Here is a 19666-nt window from a genome sequence, read left to right as displayed (position 1 = left end):
TCCTGAAAATACAGTTGAGTAAGTAACAGATTTCTTAACTAGAACTTGAGAAAACGTATAACTAAAGTAATTCTCGTGGAGTGAAAGCCCTTTGCAGCACCAGCTGTCGCCTACTGTATGCCTGTAACTGCCCTGCGCTGCAGGACTTCCCCCGTCTCAGCTGGGATCCTCAGTCATTAGTCATCATAATAAAAGAAATGCCACAACAACGTCATGTAGGTATTCAGAACGGCCAACACAGTCAGTATCAAGGGAAATCAAGCTTCACAAAGAAGAAACAAAACCTGTTTAAAAAAATTGCTGAAAAGTACCCATTACCTATATTTCTCACATAAGAATATCCCGATTTACATTCCAGCTGTTCACAAAGAGTGATTCACAACGACAGGGTAAGCAGTCCTCAATTTATTTGTAGAAGTACATTAAACAGTGTTCCCAGTGAAAAGATTACTGATAAGTGTGCACTGATTCACAGGAAGGGCTGAGGGTAAGCATTACTGCACCACTCCAAAAAATCGGGAGCTAGTATGCTGTACGTCTCCCGGGAAGTATCTGCCAAAGTATACAAGCTATAACTTCTCCACTCTAGAGTGACATCACTGCTCATCAATCCAAACCAGTCATCACTACAGTTAAGGGTTCAAGTTACAAATAATAAATCCATTATAAACATAAACCCCCAACTTTTACTGAAAAGGATTATTTATGAATCTTGCAACTGCAGAAGGACAGGATGCCCAGATCCAAGACACCGCTTTGGTTCTATGACCTACGTTCATTATGTCTAACACACAGGTACACTCTGAAAATAGGCTACATACAGTGACTTTGCCTTGCACAGCATGGGCTCTGCATGTATCCTGCAAGAGCTTACAGGTCTTTTACACCAGAATCTATTCCCTAAGTCTAGCAGTTCCCAGAAAATGTTGCTATCCAAGAATATCCTGGCTGATGCTTTTCTTATTTTTTTCCACGTTTAGAAATGTTGATTGTATTTTCGGAACCTGACAGGAAATGGAAATACCCAGACACAGAAGCAGGCAGATGTTGCTGGTCTGGCAATAGAGATGTGAGCAGAACAAATCCCGTGCTGAAGTGGATTTGCTGCTGGGCTAATACACAGGCCAGCTTCAGAGCAGGTGGACAGAACACAGCTCAACTAAACAGCAGAACAAGTTCTGCTATACTGTTCCCGCAGAATATTGTGGATGTGAACACAAATCTAACAGGTCTATCTTCAAAGGTAACAGCTTTATACAACTTTGAAAGACAAAATTAAGCGCAGCATTGCATCACCCTTAGGGCTAACACTAGGTACTAAAAAATTCTTCAGTTACTGTACACTGAGAATTTAGCACATGCCGAGTCATTTTATTACAGAGCTTTCTTTGATCTTTTTTTAAAAAGTACAAGAAGCTTTAAGAGACAACCAGAGATTTCTTTTTTTATAGTCCTTCAAAAGTTGTGCATTGTTTGTACTGTATTTATTATGGATTAAAACCATACACCTTTAAATTAGCGTGACTTTCTGTTTATTAGTTTCGGCAATGCCGCTGTTTTGAGAAAAAGAACAAAAAAAACCTTTCAAAAATTATCCATTATTAAGGACATTTGTTCTAAGCTACTTTTCAGACTACTAAAACATTCCTTTTTCCAAATCAAGTAACTAGACAAGATACGAGATACAACTCAGGTTTCTCTTTCTTGTTGCAGTTCACACCTTTCCTCCAAGTTTTCTATGTTGGTAATCCAGAAGTTCAATGAAATATGTCACCCATAAAATCAGCTTAACATCAGATAGCTGTGAAAATATGCTTGTTCTGTCTAATGGATTTATGACTTATTGGAGAGCAGCAGCGAAAACACCCCCAGTCAACAGCTTAAAAGGAGACTGGCAAACACCTGAGTTTTCCTCCTATTTTTGCAGAGTTAGGTCGAGGGAAAGGTTAATACTCTTCTTTATCTTGTTTTACCAGCACCTCTCTTTTTCCACGCTTAAGAAACCTGGGAGTCCTTCATACAGGATCTTTTAGAAACTGCTATTTTCCCCTCAGCCATGCTGCACTCTCATTCCTACACACAAGGTCAGAATGTACCATTCCTGCCCACTGTTCCCTCATCTTTCTTAAGGGCTATGTGCCCCATCATGTTAAAGCTATTTTTAGTACGATTTATACTTACACCAGATTCTCAGCCAGACTGTTCTGTATCATGAATGCTATTTGTTCATCCCTTATTCCTACTATGTTCTGTTATTTGGATGTTCCTTTATTTGTCCAAATTAAAGCTATCATTCCTTTTTCTTCCTAGTCAGATCTCTTACATGAGACGCCTATTGCAATAACAATCCCTGGGTTTCGTTCCTTTAATTTTCTTCATCATCAGATGTTCAGAAAGTCAGTCCTGATGTTCTCCTGGACACCAGCAAGCACACACGTTCCGCATTCACAAGGAGATGGCTTCTTCCCGTTTTCCTAGCCTATCATTCACGAACAAGCTATAGCCTATTTGTACCAATCTTGCGTTTATTCTGATAACCTTTGTAATGCTGATGAAGCTTGGTCATAGACTAAGCTTTTCAGTTCTTTTTCATTTCCTAAAATCACTGACTTTTTTTTACTTCTTGGATGATCAAACTGTTCCCTCTCATTATTTCATGCCCCTAGAGTAATTCCCACCTACTCACAAAATAGCCCATTGACAAGTCATCTTTTGTTTTAAACTTGCCAGACACTGCCATACAGAGGGATCAGGTAACACACTCCAGAATCCTCCAGATGATTCTAAGGAATAAAAACTAATTTTGAAATAAACTGTATCGCACCAATAATGCATACATGGCATTGTAATTCAGACTCCCTTTCTTATTTTTCTTCTTGTATTACCTTTGCCAAATTCAAATAATGACTAGTTATTTCCATTACAGGTACAAGAGGTGTTATATACCAGAGTCAAAAAGAAGCATTAACCTACAGTTACTTCATAGGTCTTACTCTTTTGCTGTAGGTATACAGGTCCTTTTCTCTTCTGAAGCAGAGAAACTGTCTCCAAACAGCTTTTCAACCTCACTTACCATGGAAAGCTGAGAAATTTCAGGATGTTCTCCTGTCTTCTGAAATGTATGATCTTCTATCAAGAAAAGCTGTGATTCGCACTGAAAATACTGCACATTTTTCCCAGAAAACAGGGATTGACAGCTAGCCTGGGGGACCCATGCACTTGGCTTTGCTTCCAACTAATTGGCACTACAGCCTCTTTTACCACTACAAACACACTTTTGCCTGGTTAACCATCTTCATTGTGTGCTCTATCTGGCTGCAGGCTCCATGACTGGCGTACTTCCTGCCTATCTGTTGCCTAATTAAGTTTGCTTTGTAGTAATCCCTGCTGTCGGCTGTTTTCATGGCTCCTAACCTGTCGGCCAAATCTCTTAGAACTGGGCCTTACTCATAGATCGGTTCTCTGATCCTTCTGCTTCCAAGAGGCTGACCTACTCAAGAGATCACACTGAAAATCTGTCACACCTTTCAGCCACTGCCAATGGAAACTCTTTAAAAAAAACTCGTTTCCACAAAAGGTATCTCTACTCATTTTAAGAAGCTTTAAAAAAAAAAAAATATTACCAGGAACACTCTGAAACAATCACACTGAATTAGAAGATGGCCAGGTTTTGGGATGGGGTGAGAGGAGACAGGTATGAAGAAAATGAAGTATTAAAGAGAACTTAACCTGGAGAAAAAGGCTACTAAGACACGGTCTAGGTGGCAAATCCCATACACGAATTATGTAGAACGTGATGGAAGAAAATGCCGATCGGGTAATTTCAAGGCATGATATAAGTTACCTCTTCTTGTCTGTTAACTGCTTGGGGAGGAAAGGGCAAAGTCCTGTGCCACTTTTCACATGTAAGAGGGCTTTAACCACTTCCTTTTAACCGAGACATCATTGCAGGACTCATCAGAAAAAATCCTACAGCTGTGTTTCATGTGTTTCAAAGACTCATGTTAACATTTGCTTTTCCTGTCCTGGGCAGGACACCACAGAGAGTTTTCTTTCCACAGGAATTCTTAGTTGTCTTTCTGACTGCACGGTGAAGTGGCTGACAGAAAACAACTTTAAGGACATTTACAACTCTTCACCTATTCTGAATAAACGAATGAACATGAGAAACTTAAGGGCAGATGTTAGTCCTGGTCTAAGGAGTCACATGGCAAGTAAACATCACAGATTTGTCAAGCACTCCATTCTAAAGCCAAGAAAGGCTTAACAACTTAAGAAAAGATTTAAAAAAAAAAAAATGGATATGGGGATGTTTTTACTCTCCAGTATTTAGGAAGCAGGGGGGTTACTACGAAACTGCTGTTGAACTCTTTGGTTTGTCCATATGGATCAAATCTGCAACACAACTCGTCGTTTTGGGTCTTTGAGAAAGTGCCACAGATACAAAGCTGGAACAGAAGGCCAGTCATGGCAGTGCTGCAAAGAAGGAGGGAGAAGGCTGGTCTGGTTTTGTCCTCCCATCTGTCTACACACATAAAATGAAATCAGTGGGAGTGATGGCATTGGCTTCAAAGGGAACAGTACTTTACTCACCCGTATTACTAATGGTAGCTGTGGCAGCTTGTATAAGCAGGAAATTAGAAAGTCTCTATTCCAGGGCAACATGCCTGCACACTCAGCTCACAATGCCACCATCAGAACAGAGAGAAGCCTGGTTTACTGCGTCTTCAGATGAGGAGGGCATATCACAGTACACGGGCAGGGCAATCTGACTCTACCACCAGCTGACCACGTGGCTTTCAGTAGCCATCTCAGCTTAAGTCCATACCAATAAACACCTCACATTTGAGAAGCACAATTTGAGAAAATCAGAGACTTTTTTTTTCAGGCTAGAAAGGAGAAACGGAAAAGACATTCACTGTATAGCAAGACTACAGAACTTCTTCTCAAGCTAAGACAATTCACAGCATTGCAGGATGCAGCAAGGAGCTTTTTAAATGCTCCATTTGCTCCCAAAACACTGGAAAGACTTTAAAATCCTGATTTACAACTCACATGAAGCACAATCACTTGAACAGTGAAGGATACTCCTTTGCTGGGCTTTTCCAAGCCATCTGGAAGTGCTCTATGGAACACAGTCTGAGGACCCACGTTCTGGTTGATTTCAAAAGTAAACACAGGTCCCCACTGCAATTACAAAATATGCTGCCCTTGCAGGCAGATTTAGAAACAGTTTCAGGTCACAGAGTCACCTCAGGCACCCTGGGGATACAGCAATGCTACGGTTTCTGGTTCGTTTTCAAAGCTGTGGAAATCTTCTTAATGGGATACGTTTCCTAGAATATATTTAGCCTCATTTAGTGCACACGTCCTTTTGGCCAAAGTGCAAAATAAATCATGGAAACATGATCTGCTACCAGAGACTCCTTGGTTAGCCTGCTTGAACACAGTTGATCACCATTACTGAATGCTACGACGTCTGTAAGATAAGATGGGTGCCTGTCCCCTTGAGAAGTCTTCACAAATGTACTCAAGATTATGAAGGATGATTTAAGACTGTACATATGAACAGGTTTAGTCTTGATACCCATTGCATAAGGGACACTTTCAAATGCAACAAGATCGGTTTTGTTTATGTTGTTTTAGTTAGTACATGATGTGGTTCTCATTAGAGGGCCAGACTCAAATGTATTTAGGTTGGGTCAGGAGGACACGTACAATAATTGCTTAACGCCACATTGGCAAAGTTAGTAATAATCTTGGCAGTTGTTAAAAAAGCAGCTGGCACATAAGTTGTTTGAATTAACTATTACCTCATTTTCTCTCCAAATATTGCCAAAACTTTTTAATGACAGTGAACAGATTGTCAAAATTTTTCAACATTATAGATAATCCTCTTCCCAAATCAAATGATGGCATTTTATTTGTTTAACCAGAAGGGGATTTGAACACAAATTAGACATAATTTACATATGTTCCATGACCATTATTGACTAAGGGTGAAAGTACTGCAATATTGTCAAAATTGCAACACATCAAAATAATTTAAAACAAGCTCTTACATTGACATTTGGAGGGGAAGGGTCTAGTTGCTGGCTGATTGCTAGTGTGCAGAAGCCTCGGTACACAGCAGCCTGCCTGCCTTCCTAAGCTGCTGTGCACGCTCAGTTACGCTGCAGTCAGTCCACTTTAGAGTTCAACCCAAGATATCAGACAATCAGCTGGTATAGAAAGAATGATGAGGAAAGGAGAGAAATCCGACAGGCTGATCAAGTCTCTTACATGAGGTAGACATCACACAAAAGTCCAAGACTTTCATCTTCAGATACAACTAAAAACAACTAAAAGATACAGAGAGATAAACCACAGAAAAGCAGGTCAGGACAATAGTTTATGAGCAGTGTTTCCAGACACCAGTCAGAGAGGAGACTGTAGCTTCTTCTGCTCTAGACAGAAGAAATGTGAATTGTTGATGTGTAGACAGGAAAGAAACTGAATTAGACATATTTTAGAGACTGTCAGAAATTGATCATAACATGTCATGAAGAGACAAGTCAAGGATGGCATCTAAGACAGCTCATTGACTGAAAAGATGCTGGTGTTGACACAGCAAAGAGAAGAGGAGGAAAAGCAGGACTTCATTAGAAACAGGACATTGGCTTCCAGCACAGTGAGACATTTGTAAGGACACTCGTGCAGGTCTGATGGGACATATAGCTGATGGCAGAGGGAGACAAAAGAAAAACAGCTCACTATACTGAGACAATGAATGAATAAATAGAAAAACAGAAGAGAGGAATTGTGAAAGCTACCAGATCCAAGCCCTTGAGGTTTGGATACAAAATTTTAACGAAGTATTTTCAGGGACTGCGGCACAGCAATTGGACTGGAGGTTGCCTATAAAGCAAGGGGAAAGAAGAACCTACAATAAATCAGAAATTATGACAAAACATACATGTAGCCTCATCCAAAGTTTTGGGTTCTTTGGCAACAGCAAAAAATAATCTGCTATACCTATTTCTAAGAGGAAGGATCCTATACACAAATCTTTGGGTGAAGGTAACAAGGAAAGAAAGCCAGAAAGCATGGCTTCACAGATCGTTTTAAACTGGATGATGAACTCACTGCAGAATTAAGCAAAATTTTGTCCCTACCTGAATTATCTAACCTCCTTTTCTAAGCTCACACTAACTAGAGAACTTGATTCCATGTTCCTGTACATGAAATTCAGTGGCATTTGCTACCGCATGCTGTCTTGCTTGACCAAGCTGAAAGATACTACAGGAACCAGCAATTACGACCACTGTTAAATGGCCAACATTTCTCAAGAACTGCGATAATGCAATAATCCTTCATTCTCTTGGATGTGAAAAGATCTTTATAAAAATACCTACATAGTTTTCTCAGTATTACCTCTACCAGACTGATTATTTGTGGTTAGGTGAACTAAGACAACATTTAGAACTGGTCATATCTTGGCACTGTCCGTTTGAAGGAAATGTCAACATCTCATAGTCTGGCTTGATTTTAATTGATATGGCAGGCCAGCCTGCAGGCCACAGACATTGAAATGGCATCACTATGTCCTGCAGTGCTTGTCAAGCCAGGTGGTAGGAAGTCACATAGAAACAGAGAGAAGTTTGAACCAACAGCTTAACAGAATTTTGTCTCCAGCAAATATGTTTGTGTAAAACACTTCTGCAAAAAAAATTCATTTTGTTGAGTCAAGACCTCCAAAGAAATTGTGTTTCATCAGGAAATCCCTAAACTGTTCCAATTAGTGTTTAACCAGCCAAAGCAGAATTCAGCAAACATTAAAAAATACACGTTGTAATTATTACAATTTCACAGCAAAGAAATGTCAACCAATCTTCAACTAATTATCACAAGAGAGGCACTTTGTACACCCAGTATTAAGTTGAGGGGATTAGTTCCAGACAAAAGTTAAACTAAGATCTCTTGCCAATGCGACATCAGTTTATGCTAGATAACAATTAGATTAAATCATCCAAAATTCTGACCTCACGTTACACTGTTCAGTGCATGGATATTGGGGATCCGTCTATCTTTTCTAGCTTGTTTGATTTGCAGTAATTCTATCAAAAACTCTTTTGATTGCCCACAGATAATTCACACTACATTTACTGTTATCATTTCAAGCTCAGAGAAAACCTGTTGAATATCATATATCACTGGGTACACTAGCCTTTATTTCAGATAGTGACTGCATTTTTGAGCAAAATCTCCCAATCTTACTCAATCCCTCCTACTTACTGTGCTCTCCTTCACAATGCAGTGTAGCCTTGAAGTACATAGGATTTCTTTTGAGTAAGGCTAGGTCAGGAGATGGGGTCCACAGCATACCTGATGCACCCCAGTGGTCCTTCACTTCATGGGACCAGACTCTGTTTAGTGTAAAGTGTCCCACCATGTCCTCAGAACCCTGACTCATTCTACAGACACACTCCTGTCCAAAACCAACAGTTGGCCGAAATAGCCTGTGTGGATTTTTTCTGAGACAGGAAAGAGGTTCTATAATGCCATCAATAGTTTTCTAACTGATCATACCATCATATTTTAATGAGCTTTAAAGAATACATGATGCATAAGATATATACACATTATTTGACATGATCACATATCATAGGAAAAAATAAAATATAATTGGTAACATCTAGCTCTCCCAATTTACAGCAATTCTAAGCTGTAAAAGCTGCCTGGGACAAGGCAAGCTTGTCTCTGCCAAGTACTTTGTGGAGCCTTTGAAACAATTTCTGAATTTTTTCCCTTGAAAATCTTTTGGTGGGGGAGGTAAGGACAAGACTTAAACAGAATGGAAAAATGAAAGATTAGTATCAGCTGAAGAGCTCCAGCACATGTTGAGCAAAGTTTAAAACAAACGCTAATGTTGTTATAAATTCCAAGATAAGTGAACAGGCATCAGGAGAAGATATACATGCAACAAGGACTGTGTCTGCTAGTTTATCTTTGTAAGTGTTTGAAAGCAGATGACAGTATATAAAAACAAAAAAGCTAACACTATCATAAACAAATGTAAATGAGCTGCAAAGATGAAATGGTGCAGTATGGCTACTATATAGTGCTTCTTGAAACACTGCAAATAAGAGAAAATGCTGGCCCGGTCACTGCTGACTTATCTGCAGTGCATTTCCTAGCAAGACAGCCAGCAACACAGCATGAAAGTTTCAAAGGGCATCATGCCTGCCTATAAAATGTGGATCAAACGGGAGAAAGGGGAGTGAAAAACTATTGTTTTTTTTTAAACACAATAACTTCTTCTGACAGTCCCAAAAATATTCTAGCTGCAGATCACTCACCTACACAGGAACTATACACCTTAGAAATCCAATCTTTCACTAGATAGAAACTAGCATCAGAATTTGCATTCACTTCCTCATTTACATCATAATTTAATATGGTTGCTTTTTCCACCTTCCCTCTTGTGCTTCAGTTTAATACAAAGCACTTTTTCTACCTATCAGTTCTTGTTCTGGAAGAGGACTGTGTATAAGACTTGTATGCAGAAGTGGGTTCAATAAGTTTAAGTTTGTGCTCGTGCTGTCTCCCCCAGAAGATTGCATGCACCAGGGTACTATTTGGGTAGCTCAGCTACAACACAGCAGACTTCCCTTTGAAATTGCCTTGTTGTACTAGTTTGATAGTTGGTATCTCAGCTGGTCAGAAGAACTGGAGCATGGACACAGAGATTTAGAAGTCCAAAACATTTACCTAGAAACGTCAGCTGTAGGTAGGGGCTCTCACATTCTCCGTGATGCTACCTGGCATTTTCTTTGCACAGCATTATATTAGATTTCATATTAAAGTCAGTATAAGCTCTTAACAATGCAGTTTAGGGAAACTGAACAACCATATCCAAATTTCCTAGATTTAGAACTGGCCAAAATCAGTTTGGTGGGCTTATCTTGCCATTACATTTACTCTAAAACTGTCATATGACATGTAAACTTAACTAGATATCTTCCTAAGCACTTTAGTAAGAGCCATAAACTCAGTTTAATCTTCTATTTGACCTCTAAGAAAACCTCCAGAAAAGGTCCCAGCTGGGATCTTCAGTGATGGTAACACTCCACTAAGAACTGGCCTTCTGTACAAATCCCTGGACTGTTGTTACCCATGAGTTTTTATAAGGTAAGAACTGATAAAGCGGGGAGAATGGCTGAAATGTGGCCCAGGAGTTTTGCCATTGAATTACAGAGAACCAAGCTTTTCATTAATTTATCATTAGGTACAAGGACCAATTCTGAATCACTGGCTAAGATGAAGGATGTTTCCATAAGAGATTTCTCTTTGTGCAGACTTCACAGTAAACTGGACCATGTTAAACTTCACTGAACACCCTAAAATGGGTATCAGCTAGCATTACAGCTTTTAGAAGTTAATGCAAGCCATTGGGACAACCAACAGAAATGAAATTTTGCTCTTGTAGGAGATATGCCTTACCACAACCCTAGAAAAGCTCTCTAAGTGGCCACTAGACACTGCACCACCCTTCCTTCTAAAAATCTATCTCACAAAACACTGACTCATTTTATAGAGATAAGTTTTCTACCAAGCTCCATCTTAAAGATAAGGAGGTTATACTTTGTGATGGTTTGATGGGGTTAGGGAAGTTTTTTTGTTTGGTTTTTTTGGGGTTTTGTTTTTTTAATACCTTGCATATGCACTAAAAAGTGCAAAAAAAGAACACGGGACATAGGCGTTCTACATGCCTACTTCCTATTTCTAGAAATATCTTTCACTAATCAGACAGTGAGTCTTTGGCACTTCTGACATTTTTATTGCCTAAATATATTAAGTATCTGGTCAGAAACAAGTGCATCATAGCTGGATCTGATCAGAAGTGCACCCAGGGAGGAGGACATTTAAGGACATTGTCTATATTATTTTCATTGAGCTGTCAGTTTATTGTCACTTTTATTGTGTTTTTTAGCTATTTCTTTTAAAAAGAAAGCTTAGCTTTATTCTGATGTGGTTAATTGTGCAAAATTGACAGCTGCAACTTTTTTTAAAAAAAATAAATATGGATACAGGGCATTGGCAAAGTCCTGTCTCCTATTTGCCTGTTCTGAACTTAAAAGTTTTTGCAGCAATGGAGGAGAAGCTAGGCAGGAAGCCAAGGAATTAGCCTCAGGCTGTACAGTCTCCTCCAAGAAACAAGCTGTGCTGTAGGACACATAATCACACCATTCCCTTTCCCAGTTCAGCCAGTCACCTCCTTATCCTCTGGCAGGACTCAAGTAGCTGCCTGCAGATGTCCAAGAAGGTGTCAGCAGTGCTCAGCATGGCTTGATGGAAGTAGTGTTGTAAAAGGAGAAGATTACCACTTCTAGCAGACAGTTTACTCCATGGACAGGTCTCGGTAAGATGGAACACGTGTTTGAAGGACTGAAAATGCCTACCGACACAGGTCATGTAAGAAAGAAGCTAAAAGCCAAATGAGTTCTCAGGTCAGCAATGAAAACAGCCTAAAATCTTTGTGACATCTTAACAAAAGAGATGCCAAGAGCTCAAACTGCAAGGTCAACAGTGTTGTGGCCAGTTCAAACAATCAAGTTGGACCCCGGGAATGTAAAGAGACAGAAGAATGATGCTCATTGCCATCTAAAGGTCAAAGTATTTACAGGATATTGTGTTCCAGAACCAAACTAGGTCTGTCCCTTACTGTAACTAATCACAAAAGGTATTAAGCAATTAGCTTTAGCTCATATTCTAGGTCATGATGAGAACTTCCTTGCAAAGTTCTTCCGCTTATCTGTTTAGACATGTTTTCACTCTGCCACACGATGACTTGAAAGAAGTTTTGTACTTTCAGAGCAAACATATCATCAGTTATCAATTAAGAATTCATGCTCAAGTCTGTCTGCAATTAGGGAAACATTTAAGCCCATGCTGACACTGATTTCTAAATAGCAACATTTTCCTAAGTTCAGTCCTAGAAAGTGATGCCTTGAATTTACCCATACTGTGTCACTGAAACACACAGGGGAAAAAATTAGGATTGCCAGTGTTTAAATATAACTTAATTTCTTTTGTTTTGCCTTAGAGAATGACTTTTCAATATGATTGCAGCAAGAATAACTGCTTTATTAAACAAGAAAACTCGTATTATCTCCATTCTCCTTAAGCCCTTCCAAGTTAATTCAAGCACCTACAATGCACCTCTTTCCTCCTTTCATCTCTGTAAGCAAAATCTGTAAGATTCGTTTTGATATATGCTAAAATACCTCAGAGACCTTAAGAGAAAATATTAAGTAGATTGTGCCTGGACAAAAATTAACATTATGATTGAAAGCACAGTGAAGTTGATAGCTCTGCATTATCTTGATGCAGCTGGTTGTTTCCTGTCTTAAGGTAAGAGTTATAACCTTTTCATACAATAAAAACAAATTAAATTTTTTTTACAGAAAACCTGCTTAAATGTTTGGTTGCTTCAGATGCAGACTTCCAAGAGAGAGGCTTCAGTTAAACAGAAGACTTTCTCCAAGGGAAATGCATAAATTCATTCAGAGTTATTGTTCCTTCATAAGCAAACACCAAGTCAAAACCATTGCCACAAACAAACAGAAGCTATTACAGTAAGGACTGGGCAAAATCTGTACTGGAAGCCCACACTACTTTGATTTTCCTTTGTAACTGTTCTAATCTACTTAAAAAACATCTGACTTTTTAAACTAAGGCTTAGATCACATAAAGAAATGAGATTACATTCAAGACTCATTGCAAAGCTAGCAATTTGTAAACCTTTAGAACAGCTTTTGAAATCTTGGCCATGGACATTTGAAATGCAGCTGGTCTTCATTATTTCTCTTGTTTCATGAAGTCATTAGATTGAGAAATACACATGTTAACCTGGGGTTTGTTTGTTTATTTATTTATTAAAAGACTGATAAGAGATACAAGGACAAGATGTCTTAGTGAAAACAAACTTACCCGCGCACCCTTCTCTGGAAAACATTTGCATCCAGCGGTGCAATCACGACCTCCACATGGCCCACTGTAAGACTTCTTTCCACCCTATTAAGAAAAAAAAGAAAGTAGAAAATTTAATTTTGTAACTATTTGTCGGCTGAAGAACTTCTTCAATTAAAACGCTTAACTAAAATGCATTTGTCATCTGAGTTTGCTGGGAAATAAGTCACAAAATATAGTTACATTTTAATTTCTCCACAATCGGGTCATCTTCAGAATCACCAAATAGACAGGAAAAGTTGGCTTAGAGATCCTTTGAGTACAGTTGGTGCTATTCTGCAAGGTGAAGAGTGCTTTCTAGAGCTACGAAACCCCACAAAACTAGCCGATGTTTTGAGATGCTCAGTATACTATTGGACTAGGATCACAATCAATAATTACAACTTGTGCCTCAGCCATCCTGCATACCCAAATATCTCTACACCAATGAGAACTACCAAGAGAAATTTAACTTCGTGATCCTTGCACATTTCTAAGACCAAGTAGCTGCACCCCCTGAGCCACAAGAACAGAGAAACTCTTGGATAAAAGAAGGTGGTATTTTTAACTAAGAATAAATATATAAGGAAGGCAGTAGGAAACCACCATGGATTTGGAATTAATCTGAAAATACATATTCTGAATTTGCTGCACTACCATTAGTTATTTCAAGGATAATTACAATATTTATGTAAATCTGAAGTCCCTATATGAGGAACTGATTTCCCAGCTAATACAGATTGTGACAGTACGTGCAAGTCAATTACATGAGTTTAGTTCAGAGTTTGACCCACTCCCTCCCATGCTCAACAGGCTTGAAATACTCGACTGCCAAAAGCCTGCAACACTACTGACAACAGCGTAACAGTCATAGAAAAAAGTTAAGAAACTTCACCATTCAATTTAGCACATTTAGCCACCGATTAAGAACACCCCTCTCTAAGGAAATTTTCACAGTCAAGTGTGCTCAGGTACAGTCCTTATGTTTTAGAACTATGAAAGGAATAAACATTTAAGGTCTCCGTATCAAGATGACCAAACTAAGTGCTGAAACAAGTTCAGACTAGCACTGAACATTTCCTTAGTAAAAGCATTCACAGAAAATATTTTTAAAGCCTTTAAAATTTCCTGACATCTGTCAGCAAGGAACGTGAAAAATGAAAGGCGATTCATGCAAGTTTCTCATGTACTTTTGAACTTCTTCACATCAGCTTTCTCAAAGAAAGTAACTACTTTGACATCACTTGGTAAGTTTTCTGCTAAAGATAAATCACAACCCCTCTATACACACTGATATTCACACAATTTTGCAAAATTAAACACCTCTGGTTTTAAGGCAGCATCAAATGAACAGATACTAACAAAAAACCTTAAATCCAGCCTCCCATACTTCCCTAGCCTGAAGGGAGCATTATCTCTTGCAGCAAAATAGTCATAAAAAACTTCAAGCAATTCTAAGAGGCATCACATATTTAAAAAAAAACAAACCAAAACTATTTTTGCAGAGTTTTTGACAGTTTTGTTCAGATGAGATCCCATTAAATATGGGGCTTTTGGACTACTGATTAACATCCTAAGGTAGGACCTAACACAATACTTGAGCAGAACAGAGAAAGCACAATACATTGCAAGAGAGGCATCGTAACAGGAAACACAATGTAAGCAATGCTGACTCTTGGCAGCAGGAAATAAAAGGAAGCTTAATGCAGTGAAGGTAAAACCAAAAAAAACCCAAAAAAACCACAAAACCTCCAAAACCCCAAAGATGAGCAGAAAAACAGTATCTAGAGGTTATATAATAGACTGTAAGAGTATCTCCAAACTATCTGCTCAGAACAGGAATGATCAGCACAAACTTGAGTCTGCAATCATAGAATCATTTAGTTTGGAAAAGACCTTTGAGATCATCAAGTCCAACCATTAACCCAGCACTGCCAAGGCCACTACTAAACCACATCCCTAAGCACCACATCTACGGGTCTTCTGAACACTTCCACGGATGGTGATTCCACCACCTCCCTGGGCAGCCTGTTCCAATACTTGACCACCCTTTCAGTGAAGACATTTTTCCTAACATCTAATCTAAACCTCCCCTGACATAACTTGAGGCTGTTTCCTCTGGTCCTCTTGCTCGTTATCTAGGAGAAGAGACCAACCCCACCTGCAATAAGGTCCCCCTAAGCCTCCTCTTCTCCTGACTAAACAACCCCAGTTCCCTCAGCTGATCCTCACGGGACTTGCTCTCTAGACCCTTCCCCAGCTCCGCTGCCCATCTCCGGACAGGCTCCAGCACCTCCACACCCCTGTTATAGCAAGGGGCCCAAACCTGCCCCCAGCGCTCGAGGGGCGGCCGCACCAGGGCCCAGCACAGGGGGACAGGCACCGCCCTGGCCCTGCTGGCCACACTGTTCCTGACACCAGCCAGGCTGCTGCTGGCCCCCGTGGCCACCTGGGCACAGGGCTGGCTCCTGCCCAGCCGGCCCAGCCAGCCCCCACAGGGGCTGAAGTCAGGCTGACAGGCCTGGAGTCCCCGGATCCTCCTTTCTGCACTTCTTGTAGACAGGCATCACACTGGCTAACCTCCAGTCTGTTGGGACCTCACCAGTTAGCCAGGGATGTTGGCAAATGATGGAGAGCAGCTTGGTGAGCTCCTCCGCCAGCTCCCTCAGTACCCTTGGGTGGATCCCATCTGGCCTCATAGACTTGTGCATGTCTCAGTGGAGCAGCAGGTAACTGACCATTTCCTCCTGGACTGTGGGGACTTCATTCTGCTCCTCCTCGTCCCTGGCTTCCAGCTCAGGGGCTGAGTACCCAGAGAGAAGCTGGTCTGGCTATAGAAGGCTGAGGCAAAGAAAGCATTAAGCACCTCAGCCTTTTCCTCATCCTTTGTGGCAATGTTCCCTGCCGCATCAAATGAGGATGCAGATCATCCTCTGTCCTCCTTTTGTTTCTGGTTTATTTGTAAAAACATTTTTTGTTATCGTTCACGGCAGTGGCTAGCCCAAGTTCTAGCTGGGCTTTTGCCTCTCTGATCTTCACCCAGCATAACCTTGTGACATCCTTATAACCCTCCAGAGCTGCCTGCCCCTTCTTCCAAAGGTGGCAAACTCTCCTTTTTTTTCCTGAACTCCCGCCAAAGCTCTCTGTTCAGCCAGGCTAGTCTTCTCTCCTGCCAGTTCATCTTTTAGCACATGGGGACAGCCCACTCCTGTGCCATTAAGACCACCTTCTTGAGGAATGTCCAGCCTTCCTGGAGCCCTTGGCCTTTCAGAACTATCTCCCAAGGGACTCTGTCAACTAAGCTCTTAAACAGGCCAAAGTCAGACCTCTGGAAGTCCAAGGCAGCGGTTCTGCTGACCCCACTCCTTACTTTTCCAAAAATCAAGAACTCCAACATCTCATGATCGCTATGCCCAAGTCATCCTCCAACCACATCATCACCCACCACTCCTTCCCTGTTTGTAAATAGCAGGTCCAGCAGTCCATCTCCCCTGGTTGGCTCCAGCTGTGTCAAGGAAGGTCTCTTCCACACAATCCAGGAACCTCCTAGACTGTTTTCTCTCCGCTGCATTATATTTCCAGTAGACACCCGGTAGGTTGAAGTCCCCCACAAGAACAAGGGCTAGCAATTCTAAGTTGGCAAGGGCTCAGCACATAAAAACTGGTCCCATCTTAACAAACACACTGCTGAGAGGTCATTTCTGGCCATAAGTATTATTAAGACTTTAGGATCTGGTTCAAAGAAATTACAAGTGAAGTGCACCAAGACACCTTTTGCCATGATTACATGCATATTTTGCAGCATAAATCTGGATTCATTTCTGGCCAACATATACCTCTATTTCTGACAATTAAGCTTACATTTACATTCTCAGCAGATAGCTTTATGCCTCCAGGGAATGACACCATGCCTTTCCCAGACATTTATTCAACCTTAAATTCTTCAAAGATTTCAACTTTCAATAAATTTTTCCCCCAGATTATACTTTGTTACAACAGTCGTTTGCATGAGCCTTTGGGTCCTACCGTTCTGCCAGTTCCAGTTGCCTCCTAAGAGTGAGTACTGGTAACAAAACTGTGTTTCATCACAGGTCTGGATTCCTCTAAGGTCACTGCCTTGCAACAGTTGCTGTCTCACAGCACTGAGGCGCACCTCATCAGAAATCCCCCATCTCTGGTGGTAATCAGGTCCTTCCCAGTGGCAGAGGACTGGGCAAAATGAAGTGATTCTTTCCATCCCCACCGCTAGTGCTGCTCCCCCACAGTGCTGTTGTTTGCCAATATGGTTCTAGTCAAAATCCCACTGAAGTCAAAAGAAATCTTTCCACTGAATATATTGGGAGCTGGATGAAACTCTCACTGAGGTTTACAAAACACTGAAAATATGTCCCTATTTTGTGTAAAATTGCATTCGCAATGTATTTCTACATCCCTTTTCACAGCACGAGGAGTCATTTTGCTCACTTGTGAATGAGAGTGTTTGGAAGGGAAGCAAACCAAAGCCAGTTGGCTCAAATCAGGTGTTACATGTCCTAAGCATTTTATTTAGGGGAAGTAGCTGACATCAGACACTCCCAAAGCTACTTAAATAGCAAACAGCCATGTGAATAATATTTATGAATACAAATCTAAAGGCTGCATATAAGATACTAGGCCACCATTTTCTCTTCTGAAAAGGTTTAATACATTTTTCCATTCAAATGAATGCATGCATAGGTCATTCGAACATTTATAGATGGTAATTGAACGGGTAAACATGGGCCGTTCAATGTATTCAGGGAAGAGATTTTTTCAACTGCTCTGATATATATTTCAGATCAATGAATATGGCTCCTCAGAAACAAAAGGAATTAAAGAAATAAGGGTACTAGTTATAGCAGTAAGCCACCATTATAACTGAAATGAATTAAGCTGTTTTAATTTCATTGGCTAGAAACAGACCAAGGTTTTCAAAACAGAAAACAAACATAAAAGAGCAGCAGTGTTAAAAAAATACATTCTCTGAGCTTTAAATACCTGTAAAATAAACCGAGTAACATACATACTGATTTTAATTGAGTTATTTTGGGCTTACATAAGAATCACTAGTATTTCAATGTAGGAAAATCCATTTTATTGAAGAAGTATTGATTTGAGCAAGAAACTATTTTAAAAAGACATTCAAAAACAAGAGTCAGTGCAAGAATGAGTTTCTTCTCCTGCTTCTGGTGCACCTCCATCAAGCATTTATACACAGTTGATTCATACAGATGGAGTGTCATTCAAATCTTTCCACTGACATCAGCTTGTTCTGGAGTGGAGCCAAAGACAGTAAAGAAACCTAACAGCTGTGATGCCCTAAGAGGTGTCCCAGACACGTTCATTCCAGCTTCTCTAGAGCAACACACAAGACCACAGGATAGCTGCAAATGATCTTAAAGGCCTTGCCTGCAAATCCACAGAAAATGGTACCTGCAGCACAGACAGGAGTAAACCAGCACAGGACTTCAGTGGGAGATTTCCAGGAGGCACAGCTCAAATGCATGAACTGGGACTTAACTCTGCACCAAAAATTCTGCATCTTAATTCTGTATCAAAGGATCAACTGCAGAAGACTTGAAATCTATTGGCTGAAGACAATGATTTCAGTCAGCTAGAAGTCTGAACCCACAGGCAGCAGAGGAATGAGATGAGGGCACATTTTGTGAAAGGACAGCTGAGAGGTTAAAACCATCACCTTTAACATGAGCAAGTTAAAGTAGAAGTGGCAGCAGTGGGAAAATAAATTGGAAACTGTTAGAAAATTATAGATTCTAAGAAATGCCAGCATGCAAAATTGGAGGATGCAAAAGTACACTGAAAAAAGAGCATGCCCATGATAAAAGAGGAAAAAATATGATTGGGGGAAAAAAAAAAAAAAGGTTGAAGATGACAAAACAGAAAGCAGAAGGTTTTCAGACTTGCATAAAGAGATATGGCAGGGATGAAAATTTTTCCCCTAAGACTTATTTCTAGTAACTTCCCAACTCCAGTTAAGGACTGCTCCAGTCCAGAGCAAAATCCTAGCAAGAAACTTCATAATCAAAAGCTGGAAATGGAGCGTAATGAAAACTTCTGGAGTCTTCAAATAAACACCTTTCAAACAGTTCAGGATCCTACTATCTGCTGATGACTAATAAGGAAATTATATTTACAGTACCAGACATTCAGACACCCTTGTAAAATTTCACAGTGAAAAAACTAGTGAAACATAATATCTCTGTTTACTTCATGAGCTACATAATGCTGCTGTGTTAACTGTACTCTTTTTAGCCTTCATGGCTTTTAGTAATTAAATTCATTGTAATATTTCCTTTGTCTATTATTCTCTTAGTTGCTGTATTACAGAAATTTAGAGCCCAATTCTGAAAACACTTATGCACATGTTCAACTCCTCCCTCTGAAAACAGCAGATTCTACTTTGCTATGCATGTGTTAATATGTAGTTGCCTTACTGACATGAAAGAACTTCCTCAAGGCTAAAAATCCTTGAAAAAAAAATCATAAACCCGCAACCACAGCAATCTCTGCACTCAGAAATAGCAGTGTGACCCATCAAAGATAGCATAACATGATACAGCAAATGGATTCAGTAATTCTTCCTAACACGAGGTGTCACAGAGCAGAAATAAACTGACAGTCTTGCCAGTTAGACTGT

The 19666-nt window shown here is 40.1% G+C and overlaps 1 protein-coding gene across 2 annotated transcripts in view; it reads right to left on the bottom strand.

Moving 5' to 3' along the window:
* Positions 1-19666, bottom strand: part of COL4A6 (collagen type IV alpha 6 chain) — a 141106-nt gene that overhangs the window by 77107 nt on the left and 44333 nt on the right. For both annotated transcript variants that reach the window (XM_037407924.1, XM_037407925.1), the window contains exon 3: positions 12973-13056. In XM_037407924.1, coding sequence (XP_037263821.1) covers positions 12973-13056 — 84 coding nt within the window. The remainder of the gene's footprint in view (positions 1-12972; positions 13057-19666) is intronic.

The sequence above is a fragment of the Falco rusticolus genome, chromosome 14 (genome assembly GCF_015220075.1).
Source record: "Falco rusticolus isolate bFalRus1 chromosome 14, bFalRus1.pri, whole genome shotgun sequence".
Classification (NCBI taxonomy): domain Eukaryota; kingdom Metazoa; phylum Chordata; class Aves; order Falconiformes; family Falconidae; genus Falco; species Falco rusticolus.
The sequence above is the reverse complement of the archived record's forward strand: the minus strand, read 5'-3'. Positions and strand labels throughout refer to the sequence as shown.